The 20,420-nt window shown below is 62.4% G+C and overlaps 1 protein-coding gene across 4 annotated transcripts in view; it reads right to left on the bottom strand.

The window, feature by feature from the left end:
* EVL (Enah/Vasp-like) overlaps positions 1 to 20,420 on the bottom strand; it is a 146,834-nt gene that overhangs the window by 12,286 nt on the left and 114,128 nt on the right. For all 4 annotated transcript variants that reach the window (XM_066276363.1, XM_066276364.1, XM_066276361.1 and 1 more), the window contains exons 4-7: positions 6,809 to 6,872; positions 2,996 to 3,060; positions 2,157 to 2,386; positions 1,370 to 1,491 (exon numbers count right to left, since the gene is read on the bottom strand). In XM_066276363.1, coding sequence (XP_066132460.1) covers positions 1,370 to 1,491; positions 2,157 to 2,386; positions 2,996 to 3,060; positions 6,809 to 6,872 — 481 coding nt within the window. The remainder of the gene's footprint in view (positions 1 to 1,369; positions 1,492 to 2,156; positions 2,387 to 2,995; positions 3,061 to 6,808; positions 6,873 to 20,420) is intronic.

A 20,420-nucleotide genomic window follows, 5' to 3' on the forward strand; every position in this document is an offset into this window, starting at 1 on the left:
TTCTCTGAGAAGGAATCCATTGTGCTTGCAAGAGGCGGCCGTCTCTTCCAGCCTGACCTTGGGTCCGTCTCCACAGCCAGGGCCATGGAGGGCGGCTTGACCTTCCTGGGCACTTAACACGCCCCCTTTGCCGCTGCTCTTCCCTGCACGGCTGTTCTCCTCTCCCGCCTCCGCCCAGGACGCGTTCTCGTCCTTCTAGGCAGAGCAGTGTGGAACTGGAACCCTCTCCGAGGCCCTCCTGGCTCTCAGGGACCTGTGGCCCTGGGGGGCAGCCAGTCACCTGCACACCTCTGGTCACTGCCTGTCCCCACTCCTGATTTCTCTGTCTGCTCAGGTCCACTGGAAGCTGGGGGATGCCCTGTGCTGTGGACCACCCTCCGTGCGCGGGGGCCGCGGGCAGGAAACGCTAGCTCTGCCCCGTCTGGTGTCAGACCGGCTCCCTGCATGCTGGTCCCTCTCCCACCGTATCCTCAGAGACCGGCAGGTCTAAGGAGCTGCAGCAGGACAGGAAGACGCAGGGCGCACGGAAAGCTCGCACTCAGAGGCGGCTGACTTGGGGGCGGAGGGAAGAGTCTGGAGGGGCACAGCAGGCAGGGGGCTCGCTGCTGGCACTGCTGGCACCAGGGCCACGAGGACACTCTGCCAGGTGGCTCTGCTCCCGGGCCCTCTGGTGCCCAGGTGAGTCATGGCGTCGCTGACCAGTCAGCGCATTCCTGCAGCCACACCAGATTTACAGATGTACGGGTACAATCAAGCTCTGCAACCCTTCCCTGAGGAGCGGTGACCTCTCTACCGCTCAGCTTTCATCTGAGGACAGCTGAAAGCCACGGTGACAGGCTAATGGCCCTGGGCAAGCGGGAGCCACACCTGCTGGCATGGACAGAGAAATGGGCGACCAGCCCCAGCCCCAGGGCCCTACACGACATGGCTGGGGCTGGTCTTCCCTCTCAGGGGTGGTGACCACTAGGCTCCGGCCGTTTCACAGTCCCTTTTCCCGTGTCCTCCATCACGGCCCCGCATCCACTCACAGGGTGTGCTCTGAGCCGCTCTGTTTTCTTTCTGTCTGGGTCCCAAGTGCAGGGAACACCCCTCTTTTCCCTCCGAGTTTACCTCCGAGACGGTCGCCAGAGGATGCCTTTTGGCCTGATGCCGCAAAGTGACTCCATGAGAAGGGAGGACGTCACGCAAAGTGACTCCATGAGAAGGGAGGACGTCACGCAAAGTGACTCCATGAGAAGGGAGGACGTCACAGTCCCCTGCACGGCTGAGCGCAGCTGGCCAGGCCCCTGGGCCCCAGCGAGGCCTCTCACTGGAAGCTGGGCAGCAGGAGCCCACTGACGGCCCGGGTCTGGGGGGCCCCGACACCCACCTCTTGGCCAGCAGTTTGTTCATCTCCTCCATGAGGCCGCCGCCTCCGCCCCCACTGCTCGCCCGGTTGGCGTCGGACTTGGAGGTCCCGCTGGGGCTGGAGCCTCCAGATGCATCTTCTGGCTACAGGGAAAGGACGCAGCGTTTAAGTCGCTGTCTGTGGTGGACGTCCCTCGCGAGGATGACGGGGACACAGGGTGGGGACGTGCGATTCCCATGGCAGCGCTGGGAGAGGCCCAAGGTGTCATTAGGTGACAAAACCAGAGAGGGCCTGGCCTGGCCGGCCACACAGTGACCCCAGGTCTACTGGCCACAGCCTAGCATGACCTGAGGGGGAGGGGACAACTCTTGGGAAGGAAGCCAAGCTCTTCACCAGAGGGTCAGAGCCACTGCTTCTGGCCCCGCCCCGGGGTCCACCTTCCGGGACACACACAGGAGGCTCGGGGGTGGGGGTGGGGAGCCATTTTCCATAGTCAGCAGGGAAGGTGTGGTGAGCCTGGCGCCCGAGTCCAAACTGGGATCAGCAAACTGACACGAGCAAGCTGTTAAACACCTGCGCCTCCACTTCCACATCTACAAAGAGGGACAATGCTTGCGCCGCTGTGAGGTCACTGTGAGGACAGGAGCAGGTCATACACTGAAAGCACCCACGGCTCCCAGGTGCCGGCCAGGGCCTGTCTCACCTAACAGAGGGCAGGGGTGGGGCCTGGGCGGACGAGGGAAGGCTCTGTCCAGGCGGCAGTGAGAAACTGGCCCCTGCCCACCCCACGGCGCTCAGGGGCGCTTACCCGCTGGACCCTCCTCAGCTTGGCCCCAGCCAAGGCGGCGGCCAGTCCTGACACGGAGCTCTCGTCGTGGCTGCTGCCTGGGGCCCCTCCGGCTGGCAGTGGGGGCGGGGGAGGCGGGGTGGCTCCCGTGGGCGGTGGTGGAACAGGGGGTGGGGGTGGGGGTGGAGGCCCACTACACGAGAGGGGGGCGCTGGATGCAGATGAGGGGTGCCCTGGGGGCAGGGTGGGTCCTGAAACAACAAGAGGGGCTCAGTCAGGCACCGCCCCCAGCAGGGCCTCCCTGGGACAGAGGACAGAAGCGGCCTACTCCTCATGGGCGAGGGCGGCTCAGGCTGTCCCTTCCACCCCTTTGGGTGAGCCTGGCCTGCCCCGGTCACTCCCTACACTGGCCCCCATTCCCCAGCGTTCAGGGGCCTATCTGGACCCACAGTGCCACATACCTGCTTAACATCCCTTGAGCTCGGCTAACTGTCCTGCTCTAGTTGTGGGTCCAGTGGGAGAAGAAGACCTTTGGTGACACAAGCTGTACTTTTCCCTCCTCTATCCCTTCCCAGTGCCTCGCACCACCCTCGGCATCAGCAGACGCTGGTCCCTGAGACACAACTCTGAGTGACCCCTGGCCTCTGGGGACTGTGGCAGGCCGCTACCGGCCGCAGGCTGAGTGCTGGGCAGGGGCCAGCCAAGCTAGCTGACCCCCCACTTCTGCCCTGCTCTCATCGGATGTGACCGGCACACTGTATCACTGGCAGATCTTCGGAGGGGCCGCTGTGCCCCGGGCACCACTGAGCTGCGTGGGCTGCCACGGGCGCAGGAGTGGGGTGCAGCCCACCGGCTCTCACCTGTGGCCGAGGCTCTTCTCTCTAGGGACTCCTGGCGCTGTTGCTGGTGCTGCTCCATCACTTGTCTGCAAACCAACGAGAGTGCAGCAGGCTGACTGCTGGGCCGTGCCCGCGGGGCGTGGGCTGCAGTCGGGTCTCACCGGTCTCCCGAGAGCCCGCGGGGTGCCCTGGGCCGGGGCTCGCAGCGAGCTCCCTCATCCCGTTCCTGCCTCTGGTGGCCACTGGGCTAGCTGCTCCCACTTAACAGAGGTGGGGCACATGACTGGTTCAAGGTCCCTGAACAGGCGAGTACCAGCAGCCTCCCGAGTCTCCGGCCCCCGGCAGCAGGGAGCTCTACGGAGATTTGAGTGACCATGCGGCTCAGTGGCCAGGTTCTCTCGAGGGCTGGATGGCAGCCTGGCTTTCACGGGCCTATGGCCTCAGCTGACCCAACCTCGGATCTCCTGGTCCCATTGCACCTGGCTCAGCTCCTGGAGTGACCTCTAGGTGCCATGGCTTCGGGAGGGGCGGCCGCTCAGCACACCTGCTCCTTCTCAGCACACGTCCAGCTGTAGGCCCGGCCCCCACCGGCCGGCCACCTGCCCAGCCCCCGGCAACACAGGCTGTGTGTGCCACGGAGGGGACCAATACCCGAGCTCCACGTGGCAGAGTGGCTTCAGGGTGCTCTGAAAGGCCAGTCAGGTGAGGACACTGACCCACAAACCACAGAATCTGAGGTGGAGACGCTGGAGCAGGAGGGGGGCCGAGGAACTGGTCAGACCAGGTTGGCAGCAGGCCTCGGCAGTGCGGTGCCAACCCCAAACCCTGAGTGCCCACTACGAAGCATGGGGCAGGGCATCCGATGCCCACCCTGGCTGGGGGGTGTGCTGGAGGGAAGCGGTGGTGTGTGCGTGGCAGGGAGGGTGTGAGGCTGTGGGCCATGGCCTCTCCTGTGCACGGCAAGCCTGGCCTTCTCTGGTGCCCGGCACCAGGCCTCGCACGCAGTGGGCCTCGCCAACAGTGGGTGCTCAGTGAGTACAGGGATGGTGCGTGAATCTCGTCTCCTTTCATCTCGGGTAAGGTTGAACGGGGCCCATGGTTCACTGCAAAGACCGTTTAGAGGCAGGGAGCTTTTGGCTTCCCATTCTGGGATTCCTGGCTCTGTAGTCCAGGGCAAGTCTCTCCCTTTCCTGGGCCTCAGATTCCTTTCCATAAAATAAATTCAACACCTGTTTCATAGAGTTCTTTTAAGTTACGCCTGGTACCTAAAAGATAACGGAGAAGGCCCACTGGCGGCATCACGAGCGTTTGAGAAGCTCCCGTGGCATCTGCACCAGCCTCTCCGTCCAAGCTGCCGAAACCCCACCCAAAACTTCAGCCTCCCCACAGCATCTACACTGAGGAGCCCTCGGCAAAACGAGGGTGTTTGGAAACATTTAATGACCAGGTGTGAACTTATACTATTAGCGCGGAAATGAGAAGGTTCCCGTGCGTGGAGTCACCAGCTGACCGTGTGGCCCCGGCTGGTCCGCCCCCAGCTGGGCCTCCCTCTGCGCCAGCGGGCCCTCTCTGTGCTTTGCCTCCTGCAGGTCAGCTGGGCCCCCAGGGGCGGCCTGGCTGCTGAGAGGTGATCGCTGGGGACAGACCCGTCTGCAGCCAGCGAGCCCTCCAGCTCAGACTCGCGCTGTGGGTTAAGATAATGCAGCGTGGGGTCTGACCAGTTCTGGGAGCGGCAGGAGGGGCTGTGTGGAGCCATGTGCCGTGTGTACCTGTTCCCGGTTTGGCGAAGCTCACGCATGCCCCCCTCTGGGCCGAGGTGGCCCTGGGACCTGGCGGAGGAATGAGCTGGGTCAGTCCTGCTTCTGCCTCTAAGCCCTGGCCACTCTGGGCAAGTCCCTCCACTCCCTGGGCTCAGCTGGCCCCCGTGAGGCTCAGCACCAGTTATCAGCACCAGTAAGAGCAGCCCTGGGGCTCGGTGTGCGGGTTCCAGTGAGGTGGAGTGTGGGCAGCCCTCCATACACTGCCCTGCCCGAGAGGCTGGGGGACAGGCCTGAGGAACCGGTGGTGAACACGGGAGTTGGGACGAAGGAACCTAGCAAGCATATTCCTGTTCTTCCCTCATCGCTCGGCACAAGCAGAACAAGGACTGACCCTGTCCTCTTGGCAGCTCGGATGGGCCTGGCGGGTGCTGAGCTAAGCGAAACAAGTCAGACAGAGAAACACAGATGCCTGCATGCCCTCCCCGACATGTGGGACCTAAGGAACAAAACAGAGCAAACTGAAGCAGGGCCACCGACACAGAGAGTCGACATTCGCCCGAGGGAAGGCGGCCTGGGGACCCATGAGGACGGGGAGGGGAGTGAGCAGCACAGACCGGCAGTTCCAGGACAGTCCTGGGGAGGCCGAGTGCAGCACGGGGAAGACAGTCAGTGATGCGGTGATAACTAAGTGTGGGGCCCGGTGGGCACTAGAAATATCGGGGGAACACTTTGTAGTATCAATTGTCTAACCACAGTGCTGCACACCTGAAACCAATACAAAATAATACCGAATGTAAACAGTAATTGAAAAATACAATGAAAAATAGACCAAAGAAAAAAGAATGGCCCAGGAGGACTGGTGGCACAGTGGGTAGAGCGTCGTCCCGGAGTGCCGGGGTTGTCGGCTCGATCTGAGGGTGTCAGCTCGAGACCAAGGGCGCTGGTCTGAGCCCTGGCCAGGGCACGTGCGAGAAGCAATCAATGGTGCACAACTAGGTGATGCTTCTCTCTCTCTCCCTCTTCTCCTCTCTCTCTCTCTCTCTCTCTCAAAAAAAAGAGATAATATCCTGCAGAAAACCACAAACAAAAAAACAAAAACTGTCATGTTCAAACGGCCTAGGAATCTGGCCAGGGTCCTGAGAACACTCACCCTCCGGGGCAGGAGAGGCTGGAGAGGAGGCGAGTCCGGAGGGAGCCACGGGAACATCAGGACAGGACATGCCTCCCACGCTGGCCTGGGGCCCTGCTGGCCACTGGCCCCTGGAGCCCCACCCTTTCCTAGAGCCCGGTGAGCAGGTGGTGCCCAGGCCACCTCCCAGGTCAGCTCCCACAGAGAAAGCCGCACAGGAGGGCGGAGACCCTGTCCTGGCCCCACCCTTCCGGCCCCATGACCTGGGGGGACATTCCCTCCCCGGCTGCCAGGACCTCTTCCGCGACGTCAGGACAATAGCACCCTTGTGCCTCGCTACCTTCCCTCACTGTTCTAACACACAGGAGCAGCTGGGATGGGGAGAGGTGGGGGTCATCCTGCCCCCCCCCGATATTCTCCCCCCCCCCCGCCCACCCCGTGAGCATGGCAGTGCGGCCCTGGCCCGCGCGGTGCTCTGGTGGCCTTTGCCACGTTAATCTGACGGGGACGGAGTCGCCAGGGGCTGGGACCCGCTCGAGGCCTCTGGCAGAGAGCGGCTGGGCAGGTCTCATGAGGCCGGCAGACGAATGAGAGGAGGTGGCACAGGACGGTGCCAAGGCTAGGCCTCCGTCAGAGTGGGGCCTTGGTGACATGGCCGCGTCCCTTCACGTCATGACAACTACCCGCTCATACACCTGGGCGGGGGCGCGTTAACCGAGACTAACCGGCAGCCAGGACACTGCCCGCTGGTCCAGGGCTGGGCAGCGGGCAGGCAGCGTGCTCCCTGGGAGGCCAGGCTCCTGACAGTGGGCGGAGCCACAGTGCACTGGCTGCTCTCCCTCTGCTCACGCCCGCCTCTGGGAGGCGTAGCCCTGGCTGCGGCGTGGCCTCTGCTGCTGAACGGTGACCCTGGCCACCAGGTGGCTCCTGTGGGTGGGGGGTTACCTTCTCTGGATGTCCATCTCATCAGGAGAGGGGCCATTCTGCACCTGGCGCTGAGTGGAGGGGCCTGCGGGCAGAGAAGCACAGAGGCACGCTGGTCAGTACAGCAGAACAGCCCCAGCAAACAGCTGGGAGCAAGGACCTGGCCCGGCCCTCCCAGCCAGTCCCACGCCCGGCGCCCCTGACCCTTCAGCGGCGGCTCTCACACCGGGTTGCACGTCTTGACCTCTCAGTCGGCCCACGCCCTCTCCCTGGCTCCTTCCTGGGGCCAATGAACAGGCTCCCGCTTTCACATGGCGGCCGCCCCCTCCCCTGGCTCTCTGATGACACCTGCTGTGTCCACTTCCTGACGCGCCGCTCTCCCTCAGCCCTCTAACACCTGGCCTCTCCACGTCCCACGTAGTTAAGGTCATCAGTGGACTTAACATTTCCAAACCCTGTAAATCCACTTTTTCCTGACTTTTGAGCAAAGGAGTGACCCTAAAGGTAACGACCAGAGGCAGCGTCCAGCCCCCGGTCTGCCTGAGCCGCTGCCTGAGACCCTCCGCCCTCGTGCGGCCTGCAGCGGCGGGGTGGGCGGGAGCCAGTGGAGCCGGAGGTGGCAGAGGGCACAGGCTGTCACTGTGGGGCAAGGCAGGGCTGGAGCGGGGGTGGGGGTTGCGCATGCAGTGTTCACACACACACACTGTGTTCACATGCATGCAATGTGTTCACACACACGCACTGTGTTCACATGCATGCAATGTTCACACACATGCACGCACCATGTTCCCACACACGCACGTGTTCACACGGGGTGGCACTGTGCCACAGTGACAAGAAGAGCCAGGCCTCAGCCCAGCCGGGACAGCGCCGTCTCTGCCCTCTGCCAGCTCAGGTGTCGGGGAACCACACGGTCACAGTGATGGGGCTGGGGGGACTCAAGCTGGCCTGACGTCTCGCTGACGAGGTTGGGCAGCAACATCAGCTGATAGCAAAACCCACCCATGCAGAGGGGGCTTCAGGCAGCTGAGGGACAAGCGGGCTGTGCCTTGGGCAGGGGCACATGGGACAGGGCGACAACCTCACAGCTGAAACAAACCCGCCAATTCCAGGACAACCTCCTGTCCAGCACGGGAACCCTGTGTGCCTCCCAGGCAGGGGCTCCTAGTGCGGCCCTGGCCACGGAAGCCACCACTGCCCGAGTGAACAAGAGCTTTCTTACCCTGAGGTGCCCAATCCACCCGCCCAAGAAGGCCTATCTCCACCACCGGGTGTGACAACACGGCTGGACCCTGTGCTCTGCCTGACAACCCTCTGCAGGCCTGGAACCAGCTTCCCTACTTGGCCGTTTCAGCTCTGCAGTCTCGGGCCCGGTGCCTTCCTGTGAGCCACGCTTTGCCGCTTCGTGGGCCCCGGGGTGGAGGGTCCCGGTGGTGGGCTGTGGTGTGGAGGGCCCCAGTGTAGAGGGTCTCGGTGTGGAGGGCCCCGGCATGGAGGGCCCTGGTGTGGAGGGTCCCGGTGGTGGGCTGTGGTGTGGAGGGTCCCAGTGTAGAGGGCCTCGGTGTGGAGGGCCCCGGTGTGGAGGGCCCTGGCATGGAAGGCCCTGGTGTGGAGGGTCCCGGTGGTGGGCTGTGGTGCGGAGGGTCCCAGTGTAGAGGGCCTCGGTGTGGAGGGTCCCAGTGTAGAGGGCCTCGGTGTGGAGGGCCCCAGTGTAGAGGGCCTCGGTGTGGAGGGTCCCAGTGTAGAGGGCCTCGGTGTGGAGGGCCCCAGTGTAGAGGGCCTCGGTGTGGAGGGCCCCAGTGTAGAGGGCCTCGGTGTGGAGGGCCCCAGTGTAGAGGGCCTCGGTGTGGAGGGCCCCAGTGTAGAGGGCCTCGGTGTGGAGGGCCCCAGTGTAGAGGGCCTCGGTGTGGAGGGCCCCAGTGTAGAGGGCCTCGGTGTGGAGGGTCCCGGTGGTGGGCTGTGGTGCGGAGGGTCCCAGTGTAGAGGGCCTCGGTGTAGAGGGCCCCGGCGTGGAGGGCCCCCGTGGTGTGCCGTGGGCCAGCTGCTGGGTGTGGGGACGCGAGGCCGCCCGGCTTGCTCCTTGCTCAACACCTCTTGCTGCTCTTGGGACAGCAGGAGATGCCCGGGGACCTCTGCGGTGACTAACATGTCCGCTGGGGTGCATGGCACACGGTGGGCATAAAGCAAATGTTACTTTTCTTTCCCTGTCTCTAAACACATTTTTTTTTTGCTTTATTTAATGTACAATTATGTGCTTTAAAAAACCTGTTTTTCTGACTGTAAATAACATGTAACATATGTTCAGTCTACTAGACATAAGGAAACTTTGTAAGTTTCATCAAGAGCCCGAGGCACGTGCTCTGCCCCGCCCCCCGGCCAGGCAGGGCCCCAGAACGCCCCCTTCTCGTTCCCAGGAAAGCGAGCCCGCGCAGGACACAGTGACAGCGGCCTCAGGGCCCTCTTCCTGAGCTGCTTTCACCTGCACAGCCCTAAAGGACACACCCATGGGGACCTGTAGCAACTGCCCAGCAAACAGCCCAGGACGGGGGGTGACTTGCTCAGGGCCTGACAGCAAGGGGCAGAGCCAGACTCAAACTACTCAACAGAACATCATCCCCCACCCCAACCACACTGCGGGTGGCTCTGAGACAAACAGACCAGCTGGCAGAAGGACGAAGAGGGCGGCAGGCGGGCAGTGGCCAGCAGGGCCGTGAGCTCCAGGGGCTGTCGTCTCAGTCTCCACCGCGTGTCAGCACAGCAGCCGGCTGTCCCCCAGCCCTGACCCGAAGGCGCCGGCCCCGCCCACTCCTCCTGGCCCAGGCAGGAGGCATTAAGGGGTCCCAGCCCCAGGTTCTCGGCTGCTGGCGTGGCCCAGGCCTTGGGCTCCAGGGTGGACAGCTGGATTTCCCCCTGTTCTAGGCCTGGCCTCCGCGGCTGAGCCATGGCCTGCATCTGGAGTACGCCCCTCTTCCGGGGCTGAGCCCACCCGAGACCCCGCCTAGCACTTGGTCTGAGGACCTGGGCCAACCCTTACCCTGGCGGGGGCCCCAGCCTAGGCCTGAGACCTTACGGAACCTGGACAGTCCTAGCTGCTCAAAGCTCTCTGTGTCTGCGGGACCGGCCAGGTCATCGGACTGTTTCCTATCCCTTCGTCAGCGGTCCATGGTGGCCTGGGGTGTGGGGCCCGCATTTTGTCTGTGAGCTGGGTCCCTCCCAACCCCCCCAGCCAGTCTGGGCCTCCACAGGGTGGGTGAGTTTGACAGGAGCCCTCTCTGTTCCCAGGGGCTCTGACCTCCGCACCTGAGACATTTTTAAGTTCAACAGCTGGCATCTGACAGCACGAAGGGCAGAGACCACACCTGGCTGCATAAAGCCTTCCCTCCATTCTCCTTAGACTAAGAAGTGTTAGTCTGTTCTGAGCTATGAGGGCCCTCAACGTTAGAGAGCACAGTCCCTTCCTTCCTCTGTTTTAGAGGTGGGAGCGAAGGCCTGGGGAGGGCCTGTCCGGTGACCCAGTCACCTGCAGCACGTCCTGCCCCCCACTCCGGGTCTGGCGGCCCCCTGGCAGAGGCAGGCGGATGGACCCGGAGAAGGCTCTCTCCCCTAGAGCCGTCTAGGGTCCCTCAGGAGACCTGGTGCAGCCACATGGAGGGCTGGCTGTTGTCACTTCCCTGTCCCGGAGTTGAGTTATCTGCAAGCATTCCCTGCGTGGTGCAATCGGAAGCCCAGGTGGAGGCCACATGGCTCTCCTGGGTCACCGAGGCGCCTCCAGTCACATCCCACCTTCAGGATTCAGGTGAGGGAGTGGGTGGGGACCAAGTTCCTCCTCCTCCACCCCCACGTCTCACTGGTGACTGAGTCACTGCCTCTCCCCCACAACGTGGCTGCCTCGGAGGCCCCCACCCCCCGACTGATGCTCTTGTACCCGGGGCGCCTGCTTCTGCTCCCCCCACATCTGTTTTCCACACGATGTCGCAGCCTGCGGTCTCCGGAAACACGAGCCAGATCCCGTGGGGTTGGGTCCACGGAGCCCCCAGCCACTTCCCCTGGACCCTCCTCCACACAGACCTCCAGCACCTGCTCCCGGAGCCCGAGCACAGGCCCGCTGCTCAGCTGCCCGGGTGCGGGCGGCTCAGTCCACCCGGTACTGTGTGCACCTGCCACGTCTTCTTCCAGAACCAAGTCCACACTCTCCCGCGCCTCACGGCTCAGCTTTCCGACCACGTCACAGTGCTCTGAGCTGTGTCCTCTCTACGAGAGAGGACGTGAGCTTCCTGGGGGTAGAGAGCACGCCTCTCACGGCACCTGTGGAAGGCCTGGCTCACTCAGACACTCGCTGGATTTTACTGAATTGAGTTGGGAAGCTCAGGGGGCGTGGTCCCAGTGCTGGGGTAACAACGCACAGGGGAAGGGATGGGCTGAACTGGCTTAGAGAAAAATAAACCCTAAGAAAGGGACCACAGAAATACAAGGCTGAAAAGGGACCTCCCCAAATTCACGCCTGTTCAGAGGAGGCTGACCGAGGGCGAGTTCCCTGGCTGCCCACCCCAGCTGCCCACTGCTGACCGGAGGCCTCAGGCAAGCCTAAGAGACAGGCTGTGGACCCAGCCGCTGTCCCACGACACCCCGTTTCCGACGTGGTCTCGGACACAGGCCAGCACCCGGCTCTGAGCCACCTGGGTGCTGGCGCCGGACCCGCGTTCTGTGGTCGTGCGTGCCCCTGTGTGGTACATGGGTGGCCGACACTCGCTTGAAGATCACATGTAACTGCCGTGTTCCCGGCACGGACTGGGGCAGGCAGTGAGGGTGAGGGGCGGGGCTCGGGGGAGGAGACCCTACTGCACGCCCCCCTCGGCACACCCCGGGTCTTCCCTGTGGCAGGGGAGACTGACATGGACCCCTCGCCAAGCTGCTGGGAGGAGTAGGGCTGAACGGAGAGAGCACTTGCGGAGCCACCAAGTCCTGAAAAGGGTTCCTTTTTCACTTCAGGCATCGCCTGCCTGTGCCCTGCACCCGCATGGCCTGACCCCGCTCAGGCGAGTGTGCTGTCAGCGAGGCCGCTCCACAGTGCTCTGGACCCCCCCAGCCCCCTGCCCTCCACAGTGCTCTGGACCCCCCCGCCCCCTGCCCTCCACAGTGCTCTGGACCCCCCCAGCCCCCTGCCTGCCAGCCGCCTGCCCTCACTGCCCATCCGGCTCCCCCACAGGCCCCCTCCCCCGGCGAGGGACGCAGAGTGAGTGGGGGGGCTTCCCCAATGCCATGGGGCTCCTGATATGTCCTTGGTGTCATGAGCTTGCTAAATCTGGGAGCTCTCCCTAGGGGCAGGGTCCCTACCCCCTGGGGGCTGCAGCTAACTAGTCGAAGGCTCACTTGCCTCAATATAAAGAGCCTGCTTACACCCTGGACCCGTGAGAAAGGGGGACTCCAGGTGGGACCTGAGACAGACATGGGGGCAGCGGGGGGCCTGTGAATTCCCGGGGTTCTGTGGGCCCAGCCCACGGCCTCAGGGATCACACTCGGAGGGCCCCTGTCTGAACACAGAGGAGCAAGGGGACACCTGCCCCTGCTCCTTCACATCCCACTGGACCAGGAGGCTTCCTGGATAAGAGGTGACTTCCAGATGTCTCCAAGGTCCACTTCCCAGCTTCAGACACCCACCTGTGTTCCACACACATGGTGGTGACTGGGAGGTCTTCCTATCCTTGGGGTCATGAGGTGGGGGAACAAGTGGAGAAAGCCAAACTAGGGGCCAGACTCCAGCCATAGGCCACCGCGGGGCAGCGGGAGGGGACAGGAGCTGGCCCCTGGCTGAGCCACAGACAGGGGCCGCAGGTGAGTCAGTGTGGCTGACTGGGGGCACTGACCTTGTGGGTCAGCGGTGTCTCTACCTGGATGGCTCCAGGGCTGGGGAGGCACGCCCCCCAGTTTATCACTTGTTAGCAGGTGGTAACAACCACCACCTCTTCACGGGGCTGTTCCCCATGGGATGAGAGCAGCCCGCCCTCAGTCCCCATCTCCGACATGAGGTCGGACTAAGGGTCCCAGTGCGAGGGCCAGCCACCTTCGGGAAAGCGGCCCTTGTTCCGCAGGAAGAGGCAGAGAGAGAGAGGAGGGAAGAAACCTCGCTGCACCCTGCACCCGGCCAGGCTAACCCGGGAAGGAGCCTGAGGTGGCGACATCCTCCCCAGAGGTGGGCGGGGCCCGGGCAGGCCAGGTCACCCTCGGCTGTGCCTGTGCAGGGAGCCTCCTCACGGGGACTCTGACTCTGCTAGCGTTGGGCCCGTCCACAGAACACACTCTGTGCACCTTACGCACTTGGAGACAGTGCAGGAATCTAGGCAAACGGGGAGGGCTGGCTTTCACTCTCCGGGGACATAATTGTTCTTTTCCTTGCCACACTGCCAGCACTCGACATAGTTTTGGCGTCTGGTCAATGCTTGATGAATATCTGTTGAATAAATAGCCACTTCTGGTCTGAAGATCTCCAACCCAGTGTTGAGACCAGAGCAGGTGTGACAGCTCTCGTCTCACAGTGGAAACGATCTGGTGGCAGGGACTGTGCCCTGTGCGCCTCGGGATGTCAGAGCAGGGGGACCCTGCAGGCACTGGCAGAAGCCGGGCGTGGAGAACACGTCGGAAGGGACAGGAGAGTGAAGCTCAAGCTTAGTGAGCGGTGACTGCTATACGCTGGGTCTTGGCCCAAGATTTACAAAGGAGCCCTCTGTTAATTCTCACATGCATCCTGGGGGCCTTGGTATAATTTCTACTGTACCCATAAAAAAGCTGGCCAGCTGGGGGACTTAAGTAACCAGTGGAACCAGCCCGACCGAATCCCAGAGTGAATAATTCTATGGCGAACGCCCTCCGCCGACTGGCTGTGACTTCGCTGAGTCTAGCCTGTGCTGAGCTTTACCTCCGGAGGAAGCAAGGGTGGGCGGGCTGGAAGAGGTGGGCGGGGAGGAGGAGGGGCAGGGAAGCCAGGAGGCGGGCACCACCCTGCGCTCCACCGTGGGCAGGAGCCCAGCCCACCTGACGGCCTCTCAGCACCCACTGCCCGCTGGAAAGTGAGGCTGTAGGTTTGCTTGCCTGCTGCCCCCCCCACCCGTCCCTGCCTCAGGGACCTGCCCACAGTGTCCTTGGACAAGGTGTGTGCCCACAAGTGTCCCTGTCCCAGAGGGAGACCTGTGCTGCGGGCTCTCCGGGCTGCACGGGTCTGGCCTCCGTGCGAGGGGCTGATGCGGGGTAGGGGCAGGCGGTTCCAGCTGCTGCCGTGTCTTCCTCCTGGGGGCTGGAATCCCCCTCGCCAGCACTGCTCCCCACGGTCCCTACAAGGACCCCGTTCAAGTGGTGACAGCCCACGGCCACTGAGGGTGGGAACAGTGCCCGTGCCCCCTCCAGTCCTCACACTGCCCTTCCCTCCCGTTTCCGGCCCCTCCCCACTCCTGGCTGGCCCCTCCCGGACTGTGCCAGGTCACACAGACCCCGGCGGAGTGGGCCTGGCTCAAGGAGACCCGGGATTTTTGCTGGAGCTCTGCTGCAGACAGCTCCGTGCTGCGGGGAGCTCCCCTCCTGGGATTTTTGCTGGAGCTCTGCTGCAGACAGCTCCGTGCTGCGGGGAGCTCCCCTCCCGGGATTTTTGCTGGAGCTCTGCTGCAGACAGATCCGTGCTGCGGGGAGCTCCCCTCCTGGGATTTTGCTGGAGCTCTGCTGCAGACAGCTCCATGCTGCGGGGAGCTCCCCTCCAGGCCTCGGCTTCCTACAGACCAAGAAGGACGGGACCAAGGCTGCTGAGGTCTGATCTCTCCGGTTTGAAAGGACAAGGAAGGAAACACACCAGCGTGGAACGGGGGCTATCTCGGGATGCTGGGATTATTTCCCTCTTTTCCTACTTCTAAATTAGGCAAAAGATGCACTCTCTTCTAACAGAGACACAAAGGGCAGAGCCCCCACAGAGGGGACCAGCCCCGCTGACTCCACGCCTGTACGTCTGGCTGCCCCCGCACCGCCCGAGGTGAGCGGGGGGGGGGGGGGGCGAGCCCCTGCGGACCCCTCCCCCTGAGCAAGGCCACCCTGCCCACCCCCTGACGTTTATTTATGAGCCTCGGCAGCACCAGCCCCAGCTCCTCGGGGACAGGCACGGGCCAGGTTTCGAGTTGGCCTCTGCAGGGAAGGTGTCCCCTGGGCCTCCTGAAAAGATGGAACCCGAGCTCCCAGGGGTGCCAGAGACAAAGGATCCGGCACCTGCTCAGTGAGGCTTGATGGGATTCCTGGCCAGCAAACGACAGCCACCTGGTCTGGGCAGAGTCCCAAGCCCCCCAGGCTCCCTCCCCTCCGCCAGCTCTCTGGCTCCTCTCCTTTCTCCAGGAGGTCCCTCCAGTTTGAACTGACTTAGAGTGACACTGGGACACAGGAGGCAGCCTTCCCTGACCAATTCCCTAGCCTGCCTTCCTGGGTCGTTGCAAGGTTCCTGCTGCTCAGAAGCAACTGTCCCTGTGGGACGGATCCAGTGACCCGGGCCCAGGAGTTCAGAGTCACCTCGCCAAGATCACACAGGAACTGGTGGCAGAGCTGGGACCAGTGCCTAGGGCGAACATCTGCCAGCCCCGGGCTCTGTCGGCCCCCCACGCTGTGCCGGGCAGCCCCCACCCCCCCAGGAAGCCAAGGCAGTGCTGCCGCCCCCCCCAGCCCGGCCCAGCAGTAAACCCGACTGCCTCCCAAGTTCAACGCCAGTTAGTTGCCTGCTTCAAGTTGCCCAGGGTGAATTTCCTAGTGCCCTCTCTGCATGGTCCTCAGGAGTACAGACCCGGGGTGAATTTCCTAGTGCCCTCTCTCATGGTCCTCAGGATATAGACCCGGGGTGAATTTCCTAGTGCCCTCTCTGCATGGTCCTCAGGAGTACAGACCCGGGGTGAATTTCCTAGTGCCCTCTCTCATGGTCCTCAGGATATAGACCCGGGGTGAATTTCCTAGTGCCCTCTCTCATGGTCCTCAGGATATAGACCCGGGGTGAATTTCCTAGTGCCCTCTCTGCACGGTCCTCAGGAGTATAGACCCGGGGTGAATTTCCTAGTGCCCTCTCTGCACGGTCCTCAGGAGTATAGACTCGGGGTGAATTTCCTAGTGCCCTCTCTCATGGTCCTCAGGATATAGACTCGGGGTGAATTTCCTAGTGCCCTCTCTGCACGGTCCTCAGGAGTATAGACCCGGGGTGAATTTCCTAGTGCCCTCTCTGCATGGTCCTCAGGATATAGACTCGGGGTGAATTTCCTAGTGCCCTCTCTGCATGGTCCTCAGGAGTATAGACCCGGGGTGAATTTCCTAGTGCCCTCTCTGCACGGTCCTCAGGAGTATAGACTCGGGGTGAATTTCCTAGTGCCCTCTCTCATGGTCCTCAGGAGTATAGACCCGGGGTGAATTTCCTAGTGCCCTCTCTGCACGGTCCTCAGGAGTATAGACTCGGGGTGAATTTCCTAGTGCCCTCTCTGCACGGTCCTCAGGATATAGACTCGGCGGGCTGGCACGCGAGGCCGTTTCTTTACCTCGGATCAGCAACTCTGTAAGAGAGCCTCCCTGGGCCTACCAAGTCCAGTGCAATGCCATGGTGACCAGTGGTTAAAGCTGTGTCTAAGAGGCCAGTGTCTCTGTGACCTGTGGTCCTGGAGGGTCAGCATGTGCAGATGCTAAGGCTGCAGTCCAGAGAGGGCCCACAGCCCAAGGCCACAGGCAGAAGTGCCCGCCGGTTGGGCATTCAGCACCCACATGGCGCGTTAGAGGAAAGGCCTTTCCCCTGCGACAGGGACAGCAGGGGGGCAGCTGTCTGCCCGGGGCTAGTGGGCAGTACCCCCTCCCGACCCTCTCCTGGGGTGGAGAGGTCCTGAGGCCCAGACAAAGGGAGGAACACGTCCTAGATGGCCGGTGAGCACTAGAACCCAGGTCTCTTGGCGTTAAGCCAGGATACCGCCATCCAGCCCACTCGGTCCACGCAGGCTGTGGTCCTCGGCCAGTTATTTTCCCATTGTGGGAATGAGCTCATTTCAGGACACACCACAAACCCTGAAAAGAACCTCGAGCAGAATAGAGTGCAATAAAAACCTGTCCACCCTGACAGTGTGGAGTGACAGAACTCCTCACATCTCTTTGTAACTAATCAGCTCAACTGACCAGGGCACGGTGATCAGACCTGATTTACAGACGGGGAACTGAGGCTCAGAAAGGGTGACCAACTCACCCATGGCCACAGGTGTCTCAAGTGACTGGTGCTGCAGACCCGGCCCCTGCCCTGACCCCAGTGTAGACGCTGATGTCTGCCCGCCCCTCCTGCCAGTGTGCAGGCACATCCTAGCCCTCGGCCGGGTCCGTGGCAGGCCCCCAGCCTGAGATCCAGAGCTCACGGCCCACCCCCACTCCCACCCCCGAGCAGCTGGGCGAGGAAGGAGAGGCCGGAGGAGCAGGAAGGGGTGTCACCTACAGTTCACTCTGCAAAGCACGGTGCAGTCGCAGTGGCAGAAGCAGAAGCAGTGGAAGGTCCACTCCCTGCTGACCATTACGGGCGGGCCCCTGGGCGCAGTCCGGGAGGCGCGCTCCTCGCATCCTGGCCACTTACCTCTCCGTCCTCAGCCGCCTGGCTCCCGCAGTGGGAAACCGATCCGCGGGCGGCTGTCAGATGGGCTTCACGCTTCAATCTTTAATGCGGCTTCCCAGCTAACCTATCAGAGCCCTCCTGTCCACCCGACCCCAGCGAGTGCCGGGGGCCCCAGGGAGGGTCTGCCAGAGGAAACCTCTTGCCTGCCTCCTCGTGTCCCCGCAGGGTGGGCACGGAGCCAGGAGGGAACAGGTGACCAGCCGGAGGAAGAACTTGGGGCGCGGTTCAGCTCAGCCACCTGAGCCTCTCGGACTCTCCGGGGGTCCCTGCCCGCCGTTCCTTGGTCTTCCTTTCCCACCATCACACTCGCTGCTCTCTGAACCGAACCCTGCTAGTCCTGTGTTCTCTACCAGCCCGGCCGGCTCCAAGGCCTGCGGGAAATGGGCCCTTCCACCTGCCAGCGAGCCGTACTGCCATCCCACCTGTGGGCACAGTGGCTGTTCCTTCAGCGGGAAGCTCGCCTGCATTTCCCAGCCGGCAAACCCGCGGACCCGTGGGAGTAACTAGGACCCGGGCCAGGCAGCCGTGTCAGGGGAGCAGTCCCGGCTTCTCTGCTGTCTGCCTGCTCTGCCGTCTGCCCGCTCTGCTGCGGCCGCCTGCTCCTTCGTGTCCCGAGGAACGCACTCGCGGCCCACCTTGGAGCTGCGGAACACTCGGCTCAGCCGAGGGCTCCACTGGAGCGAAGCTCGCGCCCTGCCCTTCTCTGGACCCCGCCCCCGCCCAGGGCCCAGCGCAAAGTGCACAGAGGACATCCGTGGGACATGCTCAGACTGGGCACCCCTTCCACTCCCCGTGTCCGAAACCCAGTCAACCTCTTCACACAAAACGGGGCCGCTTTCCAGTGCGACTGTGGCCTCTGCCGCTCTCCACCCTCCACCTGTCCCCAGGAAATGCTGTCCCTCAGGTCACCTTCTCTGCCCCGCCTGGATCCCAGATGCATGTGCTCTTACAGGGAGGCTTTCCCACAGCCCCGGCTGGTCTCTGCCGCAGGCCTGAGCCTCTGAGCCCAGCTTTCACATGACACGTCAGAGAGCACAGCTCCTCTGTGCTGGGTCCCCGGGGAAATGCTCGCTGTGGCCCTGAGCCCGCACACTCTGATGTGCCCGGCCCAGCCAGCCCACAGCTGCTCCTCCAGCCCTTTCCCCACTGGGGACCCACCTAGGTCAGGCACCAGCCCCGACAGTCCTTCCTGTGGGTACTGACTGCTCCCTCTTCACATCCAGGGACTAAAATGCAAGTATGCAAAATGTGCAGGAATCTGTAAAGTGCAACACTGAATGTCAAAGGAATTTGCCGCCCGTCCCCCAAGGGCATCTGAAGGCCGGCACCTCCTCTCCCTGACTCAGGGTCCTACCTGTCCAAACCCTTCCACAGACTATCAGCATATGGAACCCTGGCCCCTGGTCGCTCTCCCTTTCTGGGGCTTAACCACACCCCTCGCAGGCTGAGCTGGAGAGCGGGCAGCACCACCACCGACTGCTCACCGGCTCGGCTCCGGGCACTGTTCTGAGCACGTGGACCGGAGGCCATTTAGGGCTGAGCCGAATCCTGGCTCCGTCACTTACCCTTTGACCCTGGGCAGGTTACTGAATCTCTTCAACTCTGTTTTCCGTCTGGAAAACGAACAAAAGCTCCACTTGTATTGGCGTGTGGGTCAGGGACACATCAGCCCCAGCCGAGGGTAGGATACAGTGCCACTCAACAATGCCTGCTTCTTTCCTGTCAGGTAGTGCTGAGCATTTGTGTGGGGGTGTGTATATACTTTAAATATGTTATTTATTGATTTTACGGGGAGGGGCGGGAGTGAGGAGTATCAACTTACAGTTGCTTCACTTTAGTTGTTCATTGGGGGCTTCTTGTATGTGCCTTGACCGGGCAAGCCCAGGGCTTCGAACCGGCGACCTCAGTGTTCCAGGTTGACGCTTTATCCACTGCGCCACCACAGGTTGGGCCATTTCTGTGTCTGTAGCTGTTAAAATCTCATAACATCCCACAAAAGGGCCGAAAGTGGGGTTATCATTACCCCACTGGGCTACAGATGCCCAGAGAGATTAAAAACTTGCCTGTATCATATTAGTGAGGGACAGAGTCGGAACCAGAACCAGGACCAGGACCTCCCGCCTCCACTCCCATGCTGCCACCATCAGCTTCTTCTGTCTCCATGGGTCACCTCTGCATTGGGTTATGTTGTGAAGATGGCCCGAAGGAGAGGCCGCAGGAGCAGTGTGCTGCGGTCAGAAATCCAGTTCGAGACCTGCTCACCAGGAGGGACTGCTTCTGCTTCGGAGAGTGGCATGTGTCAGGGAAAGCCACTGGGGAAATGGGGGGTGGGGGGACGCTGGGGGGGCCTGCAACCAAGACCAGGACGGGGCTACGCTGATCCTGGGGTGATTCTCCACCACTTCCAACCAGAGAGGCGTGCTGGATGGGATCGGAGGCTCCCCACCCTTCCCGGTGGGCCGGCCCGCTCCCAGCAGGGCTCAGAGCCTGGCTGAGCTGCCTGCCCCACCTCTAGCAGCTGGCTGCCCCAGGAGGGAGCAACAACACTCAACATCAGTGTCTGCAGAAGGAGTCAGGAGGGACAGGTGCTACTGAAACCAGGCAGTGAGCTGGATCCGACCGATTCTGCTGGAGCCAGCCTTTCTGAGCAAGCTTCTCCATCTGCAAGACGAGGGTCTTGGCTGATTTGACCCCCAGACCCTTTTTCACACCACGAGTCTGCGAACTTGTTCAGTGTATTTGTTTCTTCAACAAGTACTTATTCCTAATATTGTGCTCCAAGGGAGGGAAGTTATTCCCCGACCGGATCTCTTAGAACACGCTGTGAATTGTGCTGCCAACTCCAGCCTCTCACGGAGGCCCACCCACTCCCTGCCCCTACTCCTAACCTGCGGTTGCTCTTCCAACCTGGGAGTGGGCACACCTGCAGCTTGGCATGCTCTGGGGGTATGTGGAGAAACAGAGAGAACGCTCACCACCCTCCTAGGGTAA

The sequence above is a fragment of the Saccopteryx bilineata genome, chromosome 4 (assembly GCF_036850765.1).
Source record: "Saccopteryx bilineata isolate mSacBil1 chromosome 4, mSacBil1_pri_phased_curated, whole genome shotgun sequence".
Classification (NCBI taxonomy): Eukaryota; Metazoa; Chordata; class Mammalia; order Chiroptera; family Emballonuridae; genus Saccopteryx; species Saccopteryx bilineata.